Source organism: Schistocerca piceifrons, chromosome X (genome assembly GCF_021461385.2).
Source record: "Schistocerca piceifrons isolate TAMUIC-IGC-003096 chromosome X, iqSchPice1.1, whole genome shotgun sequence".
Classification (NCBI taxonomy): domain Eukaryota; kingdom Metazoa; phylum Arthropoda; class Insecta; order Orthoptera; family Acrididae; genus Schistocerca; species Schistocerca piceifrons.
This window is the reverse complement of record NC_060149.1, coordinates 191762593-191781789: the sequence shown is the minus strand read 5'-3', so window position 1 is coordinate 191781789 and position 19197 is coordinate 191762593. Positions and strand designations below refer to the sequence as shown.

At 39.0% G+C, this 19197-nt stretch overlaps 1 protein-coding gene across 1 annotated transcript in view; it reads right to left on the bottom strand.

Moving 5' to 3' along the window:
- The window catches only part of LOC124721161 (inositol 1,4,5-trisphosphate receptor), a 360416-nt gene that overhangs the window by 261452 nt on the left and 79767 nt on the right, over positions 1-19197 (bottom strand). Inside the window, exon 12 of the mRNA XM_047245990.1 lies at positions 1679-1980. Coding sequence (XP_047101946.1) covers positions 1679-1980 — 302 coding nt within the window. The remainder of the gene's footprint in view (positions 1-1678; positions 1981-19197) is intronic.

Genomic DNA, 19197 nt, shown 5'->3' with positions numbered 1-19197 from the left:
AATCAAATAAATATTCTGGAGCCCCCTATTCTGAATAAACTATTTCTTACAAAAATCATTTAATGGCAGAGTATACATCCAATAAGAGGTAACATGCAAGTATTCAGTGTATTTTTCAAAACTGAATGCATTCTAAAACATCTACACAAGATGTTAAAATCTACACTATTTAGCAAATACAAACTCTATATATCAATTAAAAGGAATACTAAGAACAATCACAGGTGTGACATTTCACTCAATAATTACAACTGCATCATAAAATAAAAGTACTATGTTTCTCGATAAAATCTTAGTAGCAGATGAATTAAAGCTGAACATATAATTTTCTTTGGTATTATGAATTATAAATTGCAAACTTCATATGAAATATAGAAACCTAATGTATCAGAAATCTGCAGCAAAGCTTTCAATGATGATTAGTGGTGCAGATGCAGGCTATCAGCCTTCAGTCTTCAACTGTATGAGGGGGGGATTGGGGAATGGGCAGAATGAGAATACATGAACTCTCCCTAATGTCTTCTCCCGTAACTGATCCTGTGAAATAAGTCAAAATAAGGAACCCAACTCACTTTACAGTGAAAAGCATTTAACACAAAATGGAGGGGGGAAGAGATCAATATTATATTTTTGATGTAACCAAATTTTACTCCACTAATTCTATAGGCATATACCATGCTTTGAAAGACTGTATATAGTTTTTTTTTTTTTTTTTTTTAATTTGTTATACTTTGTTGCAGTGTCCTTTTCAGCATAAAATTTTCAGAAAATTATTCAGTATCATCTACGTATATTTTCAGACCCCTGCAAATTACATCCTACCATACTGAGACCTCATTTATTTCAACCCAACAAGCAGCTCAGTCTGCATCTTTGTGTTTAGCTGTTGTCATAAACTTTTTCTCTGGCTCAAACACACTGCACTCTAACACTGTCATAATTTGATTCCAGTTTTTAATTTTTGTTACAGAGCCACACTCTTTACCATTTTTTATTTGGACCTTAGTTTTTTGACAGACAATTAATTAAGTCTGACACATTCATTAGTAAATTAGAAAGCTGAATGAAATGTTTCAATGACACCACTACCGAAAGAGAAACATTAGCATAGCAGGAGCAACAACAACAATTGTTTACTTTTTTGGTCTAACAAAAAGGAAAGTTAATAAATCTGAGTGGCATCATGACCGCTGAAAGCCGACAGATTTGTTCGTCCAAGATTAAACTTGTTAAATAATTTTGTTTAGTGTTAAAAGAAAAACAAAGTATTATGTCATATGGGATTTTGTTACAACTGTAGTATTATTTCACATTAACTGATTTTTTTTTTGTGTTAAACAATTTTCACTGTATATGATGTTTTATCAGGTTAACTTAAATGACTGGTGCAGATGTGACTCATTCGCACTTGGTCAGGCAAAATGCGAAATAAATATTTGAACTGTTGATAAATGAATCAATGAATTAGTTTTAGTGTCTTCATTTACATCATCACACTACACCAGGAGAATGTTACAGCTTCAGTCCTCCTTTCAAAGAAACATAGTACTGTCTTCTTCTGTATAAGACTTTCTGTTAAACAATGGTAACCCCATGCAATAAAGTGGTTCAATAACTACTATGACGGGTTAGTTTTAAGTCAATGCTTGTTATTTTCCGATGATGTGGAAGGCCTAACCTTGTTTCAATGAGAATATCTGAGTTTTTTGGACTCAGAACACTTTTGCATATCAGTTCTTGTGTTACTGGAATAGCTTTCTTGTTTGATATGCATAAATCTGACAAATAATCCAAGAAACGTGATTCCCAATTGTGCATGTTCTTTCTCACCAGTCCAACAAATGTCTCAATTTCTGCTGCAGTAATGTGTTTTTCCAGCAATTTTCTATTATTGTGCAACAAAGCTGTAATTGTATCTTCAGCCAAAATATCATAACCAATTTGTTTCTGCATAAAACCAAAATGTTTGGCTATATACTCCTGTAAAAGATAACAGTACACACAGAAAATCAGGCACAATTGTAAAAATATACCAACACAATTTTTACAAAATGGAGCTTGTCAACTTTCAGTAGCTTATGTGACAATGTTTTAGCAGACATTTCCTTCGTACTGTAAGTTAATAAGATTTGAAATTATATGCTGTAGGCAGTCAAATGAAAAATTTTATCAACAACCGTGAAAATATTTACACATCGTACTATCATAGAGAATAATGCCCGTGTCAAATTTTTAATACTGGTATTCCGAAATGGAATATGACCTCCCTGTATGAAGAAAAAACATAGTACACAGAATTGTCGTCAACATTGTTAATACTCTCATTATGAATCTAGTGTCCAAAACCAGTATAAAACAGACTTAACACAGGATACGAGTGGTTATAATTAAAGTACTGCTACTCACATAGGTCCAGTGTGGGCTGTAGTTATCGTATGGCAGTGAAACTTGGTAGATATCCTAATGGGTCCAATGCAGAACTGATTTAGGCTGGATAAAAATTATTTCAATTTTGGGCACCAGTTGCAAATCTTGCATTGTATAGCATATCACCGATGTCTCCGGAGTTCATACTGAACAAATTGTATAAACAGCGGTTAATAATAACATCAACATTATGTCTTTTTCACTGGTTTGACCTTCTCTGCCTACATCCCATTCCTAATCCATTACATATGTAAACATTTCTACACATCTTCTTGCATTCATAGTGTCAGATTTGAACCAGGAGACTGAAACTGGAACTAATTTTTTTCCACTGTAAATTGGTTCCACATTAATATATTAGAATACCTACAATGTTTCGCTACCATATGATAATTACAGCCCACTACTCTGTGAGTAGTTGTACTTTAATTACAACCACCTAGTAGGTTGCAGGTAGTCCAACATAAATTCAACCATAATGTTTTCCACCAACTGAAATTTCAGAGTCTGTTCTGTTAGCCTCCTCCTCATTTTTGCATTTTAATTTCTTAAACATTCTACAGACTTATAAACAGCCCTCCATATTTTGTGCCTGAATATTACAAAAACATTCTTTTTCATTGGGGCATTAGAATGTGTACCTGCTGGGTAGAATAATTCAGGAGCCTCTTAAGCACACAGCAGTCTGGAAAAATAAAGGATTTTTTAAGCTTTTGTTCAGAGATGACTTTAATATTTCTCCATTTGAACACCTCCCATCATAAAGCATTAACCAGATAAATTCCATTTCTGTATAGAGGGAATAAAAACACTTTATTATTTTGTCTGCAGTGAGCAATCTGTTACTTATAATTAAACGTTAACAGCTTTAAATACAAATTTTAATAAAATAATCAGCCTTGATTTCAAAAAGTGACTGTTTCCACCTTGAAAGATCATCTTCATACCAAGGGAAATCACCACTGTGCTGAAGACTGAAACTGGTCACAAAAAAAATCTTTTCTGAGTTCAAGACTGATTTTTTGTTAAAGTTAGATTTTCATCACTGTGTTTCTCAAATATGTCACCAAAAATTATTCATTCTAAATATGAATACAAAAAGTACTACAAGACGCCAAAAAACTTGTAGGTACGTACAATCATTGTTCACAATGATCATTCTTTATTTTCATTGTACAATTACATGAGAAATAGGTTACATTTGAAAATTTTCAGATGCTTACAAAACTTTATTTTCATTAAGTTACTAGTATGAGTGTTACTCGAACAACTTATTTCATAACAAATCAGCATTTGAGATTCAAAGTTACTGCCAAGCAATAGATCAACCTGAATTTCATTGTATATCAATGCAAATAAATGTGTATTTTTGAGAATTTTTGGAAGTTACTGATTGTGTGCATAATGTAATTCGTACTAAATCTGCTTCTGTGATTTAGTTACTGTAGCAAATAGTCTAACAAAAATATTGTGTCCCATTTAGTTTTCCCTTAAAGAGAAGTATCTGTTATCTACAATTATCAACCTCCCCATGAACCATGGACCTTGCCGTTGGTGGAGAGGCTTGCGTGCCTCAACAATACAGGTAGCCGTACCGTAGGTGCAACCACAACGGAGGGGTATCTGTTGAGAGGCCAGACAAACATGTGGTTCCTGAAGAGGGAGCAGCAGCCTTTTCAGTAGTTGCAGGGGCAACAGTCTGGATGATTGACTGATCTGGCCTTGTAACACTAACCAAAATGGCCTTGCTGTTCTGGTACTGCGAACGGCTGAAAGCAAGGGGTAACTACAGCCACAATTTTTCCCGAGGGCATGCAGCTTTACTGTAAGATTAAATGATGATGGTGTCCTCTTGGCTAAAATATTCCGGAGGTAAAATAGTCCCCCATTCGGATCTCCAGGTGGGGACTACTCAGGAGGACACTGTTATCAGGAGAAAGAAAACTAGCATTCAACAGATCAGAGCGTGGAATGTCAGATCCCTTAATCGGGCAGGTAGGTTATAAAATTTGAAAAACGGAAATGGATAGGTTAAAGTTACATATAGTGGGAATTAGTGAAGTTCGATGGCAGCAGGAACAAGACTTTTGGTCAGGTGAATACAGGGTTATAAATACAAAATCAAATAGGGGTAATGCAGGAGTAGGTTTAATAATGAATAAAAAAACAGGAGTACAGGTAAGCTACTACAAACAGCATAGTGAACGCATTATTGTGGCCAAGATAGACACGAAGCCCACGCCTACTACTGTAGTACAAGTTTATATGCCAACTAGCTCTGCAGATGACGAAGAAATTGATGAAATGTATGATGAGATCAAAGAAATTATTCAGGTAGTGAAGGGAGACGAAAATTTAATAGTCATGGGTGACTGGAATTCAAGAGTAGGAAAAGGGAGAGAAGGAAACATAGTAGGTGAATATGGATTGGGGCTAAGAAATGAAAGAGGAAGCCGTCTGGTAGAATTTTGCGCAGAGCATAACTTAACCATAGCTAACACTTGGTTCAAGAATCATAAAAGAAGGTTGTATACCTGGAAGAATCCTGGAGATACTAAAAGGTATCAGATAGATTATATAATGGTAAGACAGAGATTTAGGATCCAGGTTTTAAATTGTAAGACATTTCCAGGGGCATATGTGGACTCTGACCACAATCTATTGGTTATGAACTGTAGATTAAAACTGAAGAAACTGCAGAAGAAGAAGAATGGGTAGCTTTGAGGGATGAAATAGTGAAGGCAGCAGAGGATCAAATAGGTAAAAAGACGAGGGCTAGTAGAAACCCTTGGGTAACAGAAGAAATACTGAATTTAATTGATGAAAGGAGAAAATATAAAAATGCAGTAAATGAAGCAGGCAAAAAGGAATACAAACATCTCAAAAATGATATTGACAGGAAGTGCAAAATGGCTAAGCAGGGATGGCTAGAGGACAAATGTAAGGATGTAGAGGCCTATCTCACTAGGGGTAAGATAGATACTGCCTACCGGAAAATTAAAGAGACCTTTGGAGAAAGGAGAACCACTTGCATGAATATCAAGAGCTTTGATGGAAACCCAGTTTTAAGAAAAGAAGGGAAAGCAAAAGGTGGAAGGAGTATACAGAGGGTCTATACAAGGGCAATGTACTTGAGGACAATATTATGGAAATGGAAGAGGATGTAGATGAAGATGAAATGGGAGATATGATACTGCGTGAAGAGTTTGACAGAGCACTGAAAGACCTGAGTCGAAACAAGGCCCCCGGAGTAGACAACATTCCATTAGAACTACTGACAGCCTTAGGAGAGCCAGTCCTGACAAAACTCTACCATCTGGTGAGCAAGATGTATGAGACAGGTTAAATACCCTCAGACTTCAGGAAGAATATAAAAATTCCAATCTCAAAGAAAGCAGGTGTTGACAGATGTGAAAATTACCAAACTATCAGTTTAATAAGTCACAGCTGCAAAATACTAATGCGAATTCTTTACAGACGAATGAAAAACTGATAGAAGCCGGCCTCGGGGAAGATCAGTTTGGATTCCGTATAAATGTTGGAACACGTGAGGCAATACTGACCCTACGACTTATCTTAGAAGAAAGATTAAGGAAAGACAAACCTACATTTCTAGACTTAGAGAAAGCTTTTGACAATGTTGATTGGAATACTCTCTTTCAAATTCTGAAGGTGGCAGGGGTAAAATACCGGGAGCGAAATGCTATTTACAATTTGTACAGAAGGCAGATGGCAGTTATAAGAGTCGAGGGGTATGAAAGGGAAGCAGTGGTTGGGAAGGGAGTGAGACAGGGTTGTAGCTTCTCCCCGATGTTATTCAATCTGTATATTGAGCAAGCAATAAAGGAAACAAAAGAAAAGTTCGGAGTAGGTATTAAAATCCATGGAGAAGAAATAAAAACTTTGAGGTTCACCGATGACATTGTAGTTCTGTCAGAGACAGCAAAGGACTTGGAAGAGCAGTTGAATGGAATGGACAGTGTCTTGAAAGGAGGATATAAGATGAACATCAACAAAAGCAAAACGAGGATAATGGAATGTAGTCGAATTAAGTCGGGTGATGCTGAGGGAATTAGATTAGGAAATGAGACACTTAAAGTAGTAAAGGAGTTTTGCTATTTGGGGAGCAATATAACTGATGATGGTTGAAGTAGAGAGGATATAAAATGTAGACTGGCAATGGCAAGGAAATCGTTTCTGAAGAAGAAAAATTTGTTAATATCGAGTATAGATTTATATGACAGGAAGTCGTTTCTCAAAGTATTTGTATGGAGTGCAGCCACGTATGGAAGTGAAACATGGATGATAAATAGTTTAGACAAGAAGAGAATAGAAGCTTTCGAAATGTGGTGCTACAGAAGAATGCTGAAGATTAGATGGGTAGATCACATAACTAATGAGGAGGTACTGAATAGAATTGCGGAGAAGAGGAGCTTGTGGCACAACTTGACTAGAAGAAGGGATCGGTTGGTAGGACATGTTCTGAGACATCGAGGGATCACAAATTTAGTATTGGAGGGCAGCGTGGAGGGTAAAAATCGTAGAGGGAGACCAAGAGATGAATACACTAAGCAGATTCAGAAGAATGTAGGCTGCAGTAGGTACTGGGAGATGAAGAAGCTTGCACAGGATAGAGTAGCATGGAGAGCTGCATCAAACCAGTCTCAGCACTGAAGACGACGACAACAACAACAACAACAACAATTATCAAAACTAACTCTATTTTCGAGTTTGCTAATAACTATAATTAACCTCAAAAGTTTTAGGAAATCAGTAATTTTTGACAAATTGCCTTTTGACTTCTGTCTCGAGCTTTTTGCCCAACATTTGTTTGATAATTTCTGATTTTTTGCTAGCACAAGTGGCTGGAGTCATCAAATCTTCACCCTCCATTGCTGATGATGGACTGGAATCAAGCTCATGGCCACAGGATTATATGCACCTGGTACACCAACATCCAAGGGCTTTTCCATGGTTCTCCTCTAACTACCTGCAATGGTTGTTCGCTACAACACAGAAATCCAGGATCCATTCACCGTGGGGCTTTGTTCTTTCTTGATGAAGCTACTTTCACATTTGTGTGTTTCTGTAGCTTCTCTGAACAAGCACATGTGATAGCTCTTCTCTACAGCAAGAACTTCTGCGTTGGCAAACTTTATTATGTGATCGGTCTCACACAGCACATGCTCTTCCATGGAAGAGTCCTCCACCTGCCCCAAGCTGCAATGCGCTTATGCTCTTTGACCCTAGTATTTATTGATCATCCACTCCTTCTGACAGTTTTCCGCATGTACACAGTATGTGGTATATTGTCGGCACATGGGTCCCTTTTCTCCTTTGTCAATCTGAGACACACTTTGATCTTGTTTGTTGGCTTATAAATAGTCATTACGCCACGTTTGTGAAATATATAGTTGATTCTCTCTGTCACTCTGTGAATGTATGGCAGAAAGGTCATAACCAACATTTCTTTTTCTGATGTGTCACTTCACTAAGACTGTATGACTGTGTGTGACTTCTTATGTAACTGGTGTTGTATCTCACATCTGAGTTGCACCGGTTCACATATTTGTCTTGCTCACATTACGAGCATATTAATACTGCCTTGTTTCTGGCTTGGGTGGAGATTCGACAGTTTCTGCAGTGTGTGTCAGTTTTCGATACACGCTGTGTCCCAGGTTTTCACCATCCCTTGTGACCAGCACATCTATAAAGAGTAGTTGTTTGTCCTTTTCTACCTCCATGGTAAATTTTATATTAGCATGGAGGCTGTTCAAGTGCCTGCGGAAGACACTAAGCTCTTCCTCACCTTAGTTCGACACAGCGAAGGTACCATCGACATATCTGTACCACACCTTAGGTTTACAAGGTGTCAAGTCCAGTGCTTGTGCTTCAGAATGTTCCATGAAGAAGTTTTTGGACCAAGAGGACTGCCCACGGCGATGCCTTCCACCTGTTCGTAGAGGATGACATTCCACATGAAAAAACTCATGGTGAGATGTGCATGAAAGAGCTTGGTCATATCTTGCAGGGAAATGGAACCAATGTGCTCCAGGGAATCAAAGGGTGGCACTTAGGTAAACAAAGAAACAATATCAAAGCTGACCAAATCTTCTGCTCATAGTCTTTGGTCTTTATTATGATGGTCACATTTCCCTTTTTGGCAGGCAGTACCAATACATTCTAGTCAGCTTTAAGACCGTTGATATCTTGTACTCTTCATTCTTCAGGTTGCAAGCTGATAGTTTTGCTAGACGCAGTCTCCTGGCTACTTCAGTGCATATTTCCTCAGCTCTAGGTCCAAATGGCTGCTTCAGTATTGGCGATGATGTCCTTTATAGGTATAGTTCTCGGGACAGTAGCGAAATTAACTCCTTTTAGAAGAACAGACTGTTCCTCTTTGGTCAATTGTCAATCAGTGAGTTTGACCACTGTGCGTGACATGTTGGGAATCGCCTTGTCAACCTGCTCCCAGCATCTTAAAACTTTTTCTCCTGTCACTCAGTGCAGCACTCAAGTTTGTTCTGTGTTGCTCCTGCAAATGGTGCTGTCAATCTTGTCCCAGTTGTCTTGATGAATTCTGCTGTTTAGCTGATAGAAAATGTCCAAAAGTTCCTCATCTGTTCTTGCCAAATATCTGTGTTGCATGAACTCATTCATGAAGAAAAGCTCATTCCATTCTGTCGTATACAGAACGTACTTGGGCAGTGGTGAATAGGCGCATATATTTGAAGAACCTCGGTGAAGTTCTTTCATCCTAGAACCATGACAGAAAGGAGAGAGAGAGAGAGAGAGAGAGAGAGAGAGAGAGAGAGAGAGAGAGAGATCACACTTTCTTCTTCCAACGTTGGTCAAGGCATTGGTACAATCTGCAAATCCTCTCCCTGTAGAGGTTTAGTACAAAACGGTTTACCTTTTCATGGCCACTTGTTGACAAACTGCCTGTTGGCTTCTATCTTTGGTTCTTTGCTAACACGAGTGGCTGGCACTGTCAAAGCTTCACCCTTCATTTCTGTACCTGGCACGCCAATGCACAAGGGCTTTTCAGTGGTCATTTCCGGTGTGGTTCTCCTCCTGCAACAGTCATTCGCTGCAACACAGGAATCCAGGACCCACTCACCTTAAGGCTTTCTTCTTTCTTGTTGAAGCTATTCTCATGTTTACGTATTTCTACAGCTATTCTGAACAACTGGGTGTGATAGCTCCTCTCTACAGCAAGAACTTCCACATCAGCGAATTTTACTATGTGGTCTGTCTCATACAGCGCGTGCTCTGCCATGGCCAACTTCTCCTCCTGACCCAACCTGCAATGCTGCTTATGTTCTGTGATCCTGGTGTTGATTGAGCATCCATTCATTCAAACATAACCTTTTCCGCATATACATGGTATGCAATATATTCCCAACATTGCATGTGGGTCACTCTTCTCATTTGTTGATTTGAGACACTCTTTGATCTTCTTTGTCAGTTTATAAATAGTCTGTGCAATATATGGCTGATTCTGTCTGTCACTCTGGGAATATATGGCAGAAAGCCCGTGCTTGATATTTCTTTTTCCGATGTGTCACTTCGCTACGAGTATTTGACCCTGTGACACTTCTGATGTAACTGGTGGAGTACCCACTGCCCCTCAGAACACTTTCCTAAGACACTTGAACAGCCTCCATGCTGACATAAAATTTACCATAGAGGTAAAAGAGGACAAACAGCTACTCTTTCTCGATGTGCTGGTAACGTGAGGAGGTGAAAACATGGGACACAACGTGTATCGAAAACCGACACACGCGGCCCAGTAGATGCACAAACTGACAAGTCACCACCTGACCATGAAAAGAGGCACGATTAATATGCTTGTAACATACACACGACAAATATGTGAGCCACAGCACCTCATATGCGAGATACAACACCTGAAAAGCATTCTAAGGAGCAATGGATATTCCAACAGTAACATAAAAAGTTTCACAGCCTCTAAACACTCGGCGAAGTGACACATTTGAAAAAGAAATGTCTGATACGACCTTTCTGTCATATATCCCCAGAGTAGAATCTGCTGTATATTGTGTAAACACAGTTTAAAGACTATTTATAAACTGACAAAGAAGATCAAAGAGTGTCTCTGATTGATAAATGAGGAAAGGGATCCACATGCAATGTCCGGAATATATCTCATACCATGTACATAAGGAAAAGTTTATGTTGAAATGACTGGACAATCAATCAACACTAGGATCACAGAACATGAGCAGCATTGTAGCTTGGGGCAGATGGAGGAATCTGTCATGGCAGAGCATGCACTGTGTAAGACCAAGCACACAGTAAAATTTGCCATCACAGAAGGTTTTGCTATAGACAAGAGCTATCACACCCGCTTGTTCAGAGAAGCTATAGAAATACACAAACATGAGAATAGATTCAACAAGAAAGAAGAAAGCTTTAATGGGTCCTGAATTTCCGTATTGCAGTGAACCATCGTTGCAGGTAGCAAGGAGGGAACCGCACTAGAAACAACCACAGAAAAGCCCTTGGATGCAGCTGTGCCAGGTACATATAATCTGCGGCTGTGAGATCAACTCTAGTCCACCATCAGCAATGGAGAGTGAAGCATTGACCGTGCCAGGCATTCATGCTAGCAAGACATCAGAAGAATCATCAAACAAACATCTGTCAAAGAACCAAAGACAGAAGCCAACAGGCAGTTTGTCAACAAGTGGCCATGAAAGTCTTAACAACTTTACTAGTAATTTTCACCACAAGTTTTTCTGCTGCCTTAACAGAAATTTTGAATCGTGTATTTGCTTCACTTCAGTAGTGTTTTAGCTCAAGATACAGAAAAGATTATAAGTATTCTTAGTTTAAAGTTATTTGTTCGCTGTCCTGTAATACAATGCACCAGCCAAAATGCTGCTCCATTGTAAATGCTGTTCTTGAACACAGGATGAGTTGTTGATGTTTGTAAGCAGCTGGGAACCACTCGACTACTGTCAAATGATTGACAGCTGCTACAAATAAGTGTGTTGGAAAAGCTCCCAAGTCATGTACCTGTGGTACCAGTACCAAAAGTACCTCAAGTATTATCCTCTCCTGTGGATCCTGTCTCCTCTGCAGAGAGTACGAGATCTGTCATTACTTGTCCTCTTGACTGCATGTGACATTTCAAAGGCAGATCTAGGAATCTTGCACACTGTCGACAGGGACCAGGGAGGACTCTGTGTGTTATATCGATCTCCCTAACCAGCAAGTCAAGGCGCTGTCTTTCACTGAAACTGAAACTGAAACTGAGCCAATGAGACTCACTTCACCTGTTTCGGAGAACCCTATTCTGTCTGGTGTCAAGAGCAGGCAAGTGCAAAAGGGTAGGCTCTATTAATTGTTGGCAGTCCAAACATATGGCAAATGATGGTACATGTCAGGGAAATGACAGCAAGGGACAAGAAAGGAAACTAGGTGCTCTCAGTGCCTGGGAGACTCAGTCAACATAGTGAAGAGGCTATTCCAGCAGCCACTGATAGAACAGTGTGCAAGAAAATGTGAACTGCGGTGCACGTTGGAGCAAAAGATGCCTGTCGCCTGGGCTCCGAGGTCATATTTGGAGGAACATTCCAGCAACTGGCAGAGAAGGTTGACAAGACCAGCCTTAGGCAAGAAGTTTCAATGATGCTCACAATTTGCAGCATTGTCCCCAGAACTGATCTTGGTCCCTGGTTCTGAGTTGAGTGGAAGGACTGAACCAGATACTTTGTAAGTTCTGTGACAAGCTAGGCTACAATTTCCTCGACTTGCGCCATAGAGACCACCGCGGCCGGCACTGCAAATCACAGGCTGCTACCTAGGTAGCAGACTATACGTGGGGTGCACACAAGGGTTTTTTAATTAGGTGACTCCCCATCCAATCCAGATAACAACAGTTGTAGGAAACCCAGAAGTATCAGTGTAAGATTGAAAGAAATGCCTCCCACAGGTGAGAGTATTAATATCCTAGTGGTTAACTGTTGAAGCATTCGCAACGAAGTGCCAGAGTTTGAAGTGCTCCCGAAAAGCAGTGAAGCTCACATAATACTATGTGGTTGAAACCCAAAATTGTAGGTAGTAAGATTTTTGGGGAAAATTTAAGTGTGTAGCAAAATGATAGGCTAATAGGAAATGGATGTGGTGTATTTGTCACAGGAGACAAGAGATTCAAATCCAAAGAGATACAAACTGAAGTTGCATGTAAGAATGTTTGGGCAAGACTACATATCAAGGGTGGGCATAAAATAGTGACAGGTTCCTTCTATAGCCCATGAGACCCATCTTTTGATGTAACCAAAAACTTTACAGAAAACCTCAATTAGCTTGTACGTAAATTCCCCAACCATACTTTAATCATTTGTAGAGACTTTACTTATCCAACAAACAATTGGGAAAATTACAGTTTTGTTAGTGGTGGGCATGATAAGACACCTCATGAAACATTGCTAAATGCTTCCTCTGAAAACTACCGGGAAAAGATAGTTTGGAACCCCACTCGTGATGGAAATACATTGAATCTAATGGCAGCAAACAGATCTGATTTCTTTGTGGCTGTCCACATCAACAATTGTGTCAGTGATCATTATGTGGTTGTGGTAACAATGATAACCAAAGAACAAAGGGTAACTAAAACAAGCAGAAAGATATATACATGTTCAGTAAACTAGATAAAAAATCAGTAGTGTCACATCTCAATGAGGAACTTTAAACTTTCAGCACAGGGAAGGAACATGTAGAGGAACTATGGCTCAAGTTTCAAAGAATAGTTGACCATGCACTGGATAGATATGGACCCAGTAGAACACATCATAATGGAAGGGATCCTCCATGGTATACAGTCACTGTAAAGAAATAGAGACTATTGCATAATAGGTGTAAAACAAAGCATAGGACTATAGATAGAGAAGTGCTGAATGAAACATATGTAGCTGTCAAGAAGTCAATGCATGAAGCCTTCAGTGACCACCACAGCAGAATATTGTCAAATGATCTTTCACAAAACACAGAGAAATTCTGGTTGTACGTAAAGGCTGTTAGTGGCACCAAAGTTAGTTTCTAGTCCCTGAAACTGAGGGTATCAAAGCAAAAGCTGAAATGCTTAACTCTGTTTTCAAATGTTCCTTTACAAAGAAAAACCTAGATTAATAGCCCCAATTTAATCCTTGTACCACTGAAGAGATGGCTGAAATCAGTATTAGTGTCACTCGTGTTGAGATCCACAAGACTACCATCCAATATCCTTGGCACCGATTTCTTGTAGAATCTTAAAACACACACTGAGCTCAAATATAATGAGGTATCTTGAAAAAATGACTTTCTCCATGCCAACCTGCGTGGCTTCTGGAAACATCAATCATGTGAAACCCAACTTGTACTTTTCTCACATGACATACAAAAAACTTTGGATCAAAGTAGTCAGGTAGATGAGAAGTATTTCCTGACTTCCAAAAAGCATTTGACTCAGTACCATACCTACACTTATTGTCGAAAGTTCAATCAGACGGGGTATCAGGTGAAATTTGGAAATGGATTAAGGACTTCCTGGTACGAAGGATGCAGCATGTTATCTCAGATGGAGAGTCATCGTCAGATGTAGAAGTAACTTCGGGTGTGTCCCAGGGGCCCTTGCTGTTCATGTTATATATTAATGACCTTGCAGAAAATATTAATAGTAACCTCAGACTTTTTGCAATGCTGCAGTTATCTATAATGAAGCACTATCTGAAAGAAGCTGCATAAATATTCAGTCAGAGCTTGATAACATTTCAATGTGGTTCAAAGACTGTCAACTTGCTTCAATTTTTCAGAAATGTAAAAATAAGCACTTCACAAAATGAAAAAAACATAGTCTCCTATGGTTATAACATCAATGAGACAACGCTGGGATCAGCCAACACATACAAATACCAGGGTGTAGCACTTTTTATGGATATGAAATGGAATGGAATGACCATGTAGGCTCCATTGTGGGTAAAGCAGGTGGTAAACTTTGGTTTACTGGTAGGACACTGGAAAAATGCAATTAGTCTACAAAGGAGATTGCTAACAAATCACTCGTGTGACACATTCTAGAACATTGTTCAAGTATGTGGGACAGGGCTGTATGAATGGGCACAGATTTCTTTGACTCATGGGCAACTGTTACAGTGATGCTGAAAAAACTGAACTGGCAGACTCTTGAAGACCAGACGTAAACTATCCAGAGAAACAACATGAGTAATTTAGAAGTAGATATCCTTGGACTAGTGAAGCAACTTAAATCACTTAATAAAAGAAAGTCTTTTGATCCAGACTGTATACCAATTAGGTTCCTTTGCAACAGCTCCATATTTAAAAATCATATACAACCATTCGCTTGATGAAAGATCCGTACCCAAAGACTGGAAAGTTAAACAGGTCACACAAATATTCAAGAAAGTCAATAGTAGTTATCTACCAAATTACAGGCCCATACCACTAATGTTGATACGCAGCAGAAGTCTGGAACATATATTGTGTTCAAACATTATCAATTACCTCACAGAGGGCAGTCTATTGACACACAGTCAACATACATTTAGGAAACATTGCTCTTCACTCACACTGAGTGTTGACTGCTATCAACAAAGGACTTCAAACTGATTCCATATTTCTAGATTTCCAGAAGGCCCCATACCACACAAGCAGGTTGTAATCAAATTGCGTGCCTATGGTTATGTGACTGGATTCGTGATTTCCTGTCATAGGTAGTAACTGATGGAAAGTCACTGAGTAAAACAGAAGTGATTTCTGGCATACCCCAAGATAGTGTTATAAAGCAGATGACATTGTCGTTTACGACCTAGTACAGTCATCAGAAGATCAAAACAAATTGCAAAATGATTTAGAAAAGATATCTGTATGGTGTAAAAACTGGCATTTGACCCTAAATAATGAGAAGTAAAAGATATCTGTATTGCACAAAAACTGGCAACTGACCTTAAATAATGAGAAATGTGAGGTCATCCACACGAGTGCTAAACGAAACCTGTTAAACCTCGGTTACACGACAAATCAATTAAATGTAAAGGCTATAAATTCAACTAAATACCAAGGAATTACAATTACAAACAACTTAAATTGGAAATAACACATAGAAAATGTTGTGGGGAAGGCGAACAAAAGACTGCATTTTATTGGCAGAACACTTAGAAGATGCAACAGATCAACTAAAGAGACTGCCTACACTACATTTGTCCATCCTCTGTTGGAGTACTGCTGCGTGGTGGGGGATCACTACCAAATAGGGTTACTGGAGTACATTGAAAAAGTTCAAAGAAGGGCAGCACATTTTGTATTATTGATAAGTAGTGGACAGAGTGTCACAGACATGACACAAGAATTGGTGTGGGCATCCTTGAAACATTTCTCGTTGCAGTGGGATCTTCTCACGAAATTTCAATCACCAACTTTCTCCTCTGAATGCGAAAGTATCTTGTTGATGCCGACCTACACAGTGAGAAATAATCATCATAATACAATAAGCGAAATCAAAGCTCACATGGAAAGATACAGAAGTTCACTTTTTCTGTATGCTGTTCAAGACGGAGTAATAGGGAATTATTGTGAAAATGGTTTGATGAACCCTCTGCCAGACACTTAAGTGTGATCTGCGGAGTATTGATGTAGATGTAGGCGAAAGTCTACTAACAAAGGTTCAAGAACCAGTTTTAAATAATGAGACTAGGAATATACCACAACCCCCTACTTATCACTCTCATAGGAATCATGAGGACAGAATTAGACTAATTACAGCATGGACAAAGGCATTCGAACAATCATTCTTTCCATGCTCCATATGTGAATGTAACAGCAAGAAACCTTACTAACTGGTACAAAGGGCATACCCTTTGTGATGCACTTTGGCACTTTGTGGTGGTTTGCAAAATATGGATATAGATCGGAGGGAGGGAGGGAGATAGAGAGAGAATCATAATAACTGAATCTTAAGTTTTCAGGATATATAAGTTCCTTTCATAGCTAAATACAAGATTAAACATGGGCAATGCTAACAGAAGTTTTGGGAAAAGATTAGCCACGTACTTTGGGGCATACATGAACCACCAAAAAGGGAAAGAACTCAGGGAGATTCTGAGTATCACAACAATATTCTATCGCTTGAGATTCCTCTCCTTTTCTAATGTAGTCTGTCATTCTTTGGCTTCCAATTTATTAGCACACTGCTGTTTATGCAGCTCTCTAATTACTCTTTTCCAAGTTTATGTAGCTTCATGTCCAATCTGTTGCATTTTAACTGGCTGCAAATTCCTGTGCCTCCAAAATGGTGAACCAGTTAATTTGTCTGCATTTACTCACATTTGTTTATTCAATCTGTTTGTCTGTCTCCATACATTATTTCCCATTACAACTCTTGCATTTTCCTTTCTTTTGATCTTTTCTTCTACTGTTGCATAAGACAAGAGTTTTTATAAATAGATGTTCCTATCAGCAATACCATAATTGCCATTTGAATTAAGTATAATTCTTGTTTTGTTATCTGTGCTTAAGACATTGTAAAGAAAATTAATTACTCACACACATCAATAAGAAATGAAAGTACAAATGCAACAAGCAGAACATTTGAACACATACTGCAGAGCAAAAAATGATGTTCAAGAATCAATGAGTAGTTTTGTGTATAGATGGAAAAAAACACCGTCAAGCACTAAGAACTATTACTTCAAAATATCTGGTGTGCATAATTTTTCCTCTTGGTTGACACTACAACCTATTACGCTTAATTTGATTCCCATTCCATCTATAGCGTGTATTGATAGCAACGCTGAGATGATGCACCTCGTTACAATAGCCACTGTCTGTGACCATCAAAGGTGGACCTGGCATGTCACGCAGTCCACGCCTCTCACACAAGAGTTAAGGCAGCCACCCAGCTAATATTGTATTGTGCCACTGTATGAAGTACTCAGTCTACCATCATATTGCTATGACTACTACAACCCCATTTGGATTCTGGACTGCCTTGTTTCTAGTACTGGTATACATCTTAATGATTTCCCCTTAGTGACGAGTAAGCCATTTTTTAATACTAAATGGGCAGGTCAGAAATATCTTCCCCCTTGGCACTGAAGCATTCACCATGCACGTCAACAACACTCTAGTCATGCACAGACTGTGGCAGCTGCCATTGGCAATACAGTTGCCCGCAGCACATTGAGCAGTGTTTGGCATGTGGAAAACCCAGGTACCTGGGGGCTCTGTGTTATCAAACTGGTTGCCAGCACCCCACACCACCAGGGACCTGTGACAACACACTGCTCTACATAGTCACAGCAGCTGATTAGGCAGTTCTACAAGTGCTACAAAACCTAATGTTGGCTCTTACTATTTCCAGACAGTTACCGGAGTTTCAGCTCAATGGTGGAACTGCTGTGTCTTTAACCTATGAGGATACATAACAGCAGGTTGCCTCACCTTTGCTGCAAGCCTCAGTTATGGGTTGTGTCTTACTGCCAAACACAATCTCTCTCCCAGAGAACTGTTGCTTACAGCTACGTACCAAAACGTTGAGTGCGTGCTAACATTCTTGGTAGTGAAGTCGACTATCATTTTAACATTTTTGACTTACATGTCTTTACAGCACTTGGTTTAAAACTACTGGTGTCATTTTCTTGTATAGATCCTCTTTGCAATACGTATGAAGAAATTTAAGAGCCATCAATACATTGTGCAAAAAATTTTACTGCTCAACCTCTATGAAACCATGACTGGCACCAAAATTTTGTAGAGCTTGCACACTGCCATTTGCTGTTAAGAGACGCTGATCAGGCAGAGCTCTCTGGCTTCAGAAATTGGGCACCATTTCACCATTCTCAGCCAGTCAATAGATGATGCTCATGGTTATCATTGTAAAACCAAATGGGTCTCTGCAACTATCAATGCTCAATCCAATGTAAAACCTAATGGATCTTTACAAATTTGTTATGATTTCAAGACAATAATCAATGCTCGGTCCAACACTGATCTCTATCCTATGCCTTGCCCAGAGGAGTTAACAAAACTAGCTGGGGGCCAATATTTTCTAAATTATATTTAAAAGAAGCTTATTAACAGCTTCTGTTACATAAAGAATCAATATCATTGCTGGTCTTAAACACACCCTGTGGCTTGCACCAGTATAATCATTTCCTGTTTGAGGTTGCTAGTTTCCCTGCCATCTTCCAAACTGATTCAGGGCATTCCACACTGTATTAACTGTTTAGATGACACCATCACTGCATGAGCAATGTAAGTGGAATGCCACAGGAATCTGGATCGCTTATTAAGTGTCTCCTGGAAAATTTATGTTGTAAATTAGACAAGTGCAGTTCTTTTAGAACCAGCATTAAATACCTAGAGCACATTCTCATTATCAAGAGCATTGTGTCCACATGTGACCATTTCAGTGCAGTAATCAATATGCCATCACCCACCAACCTCAAACAATTTTTTTGGCAAGATCATTTAATACACAACACTTATTCCCACAGCAGGACGAGTCACCCACTCACTCAACCATCTGCGCAGAAGGGGTATCAAATTTGTGCGTTCAGTTTTATGCTAACAGGCTTTTCAATCCTTTAAGGATTCTCCCAAAACAGCACAATACCCGATGCCACATACGTCGAGGCTACAGTTCATACTCGAGACCAATGTGTCACAGCACAGGATTGCATCAGTTTTGTTACATAATTTTCAGATGACTCTGCAAGACCAATCACATACACCATCAAAACAAACTGT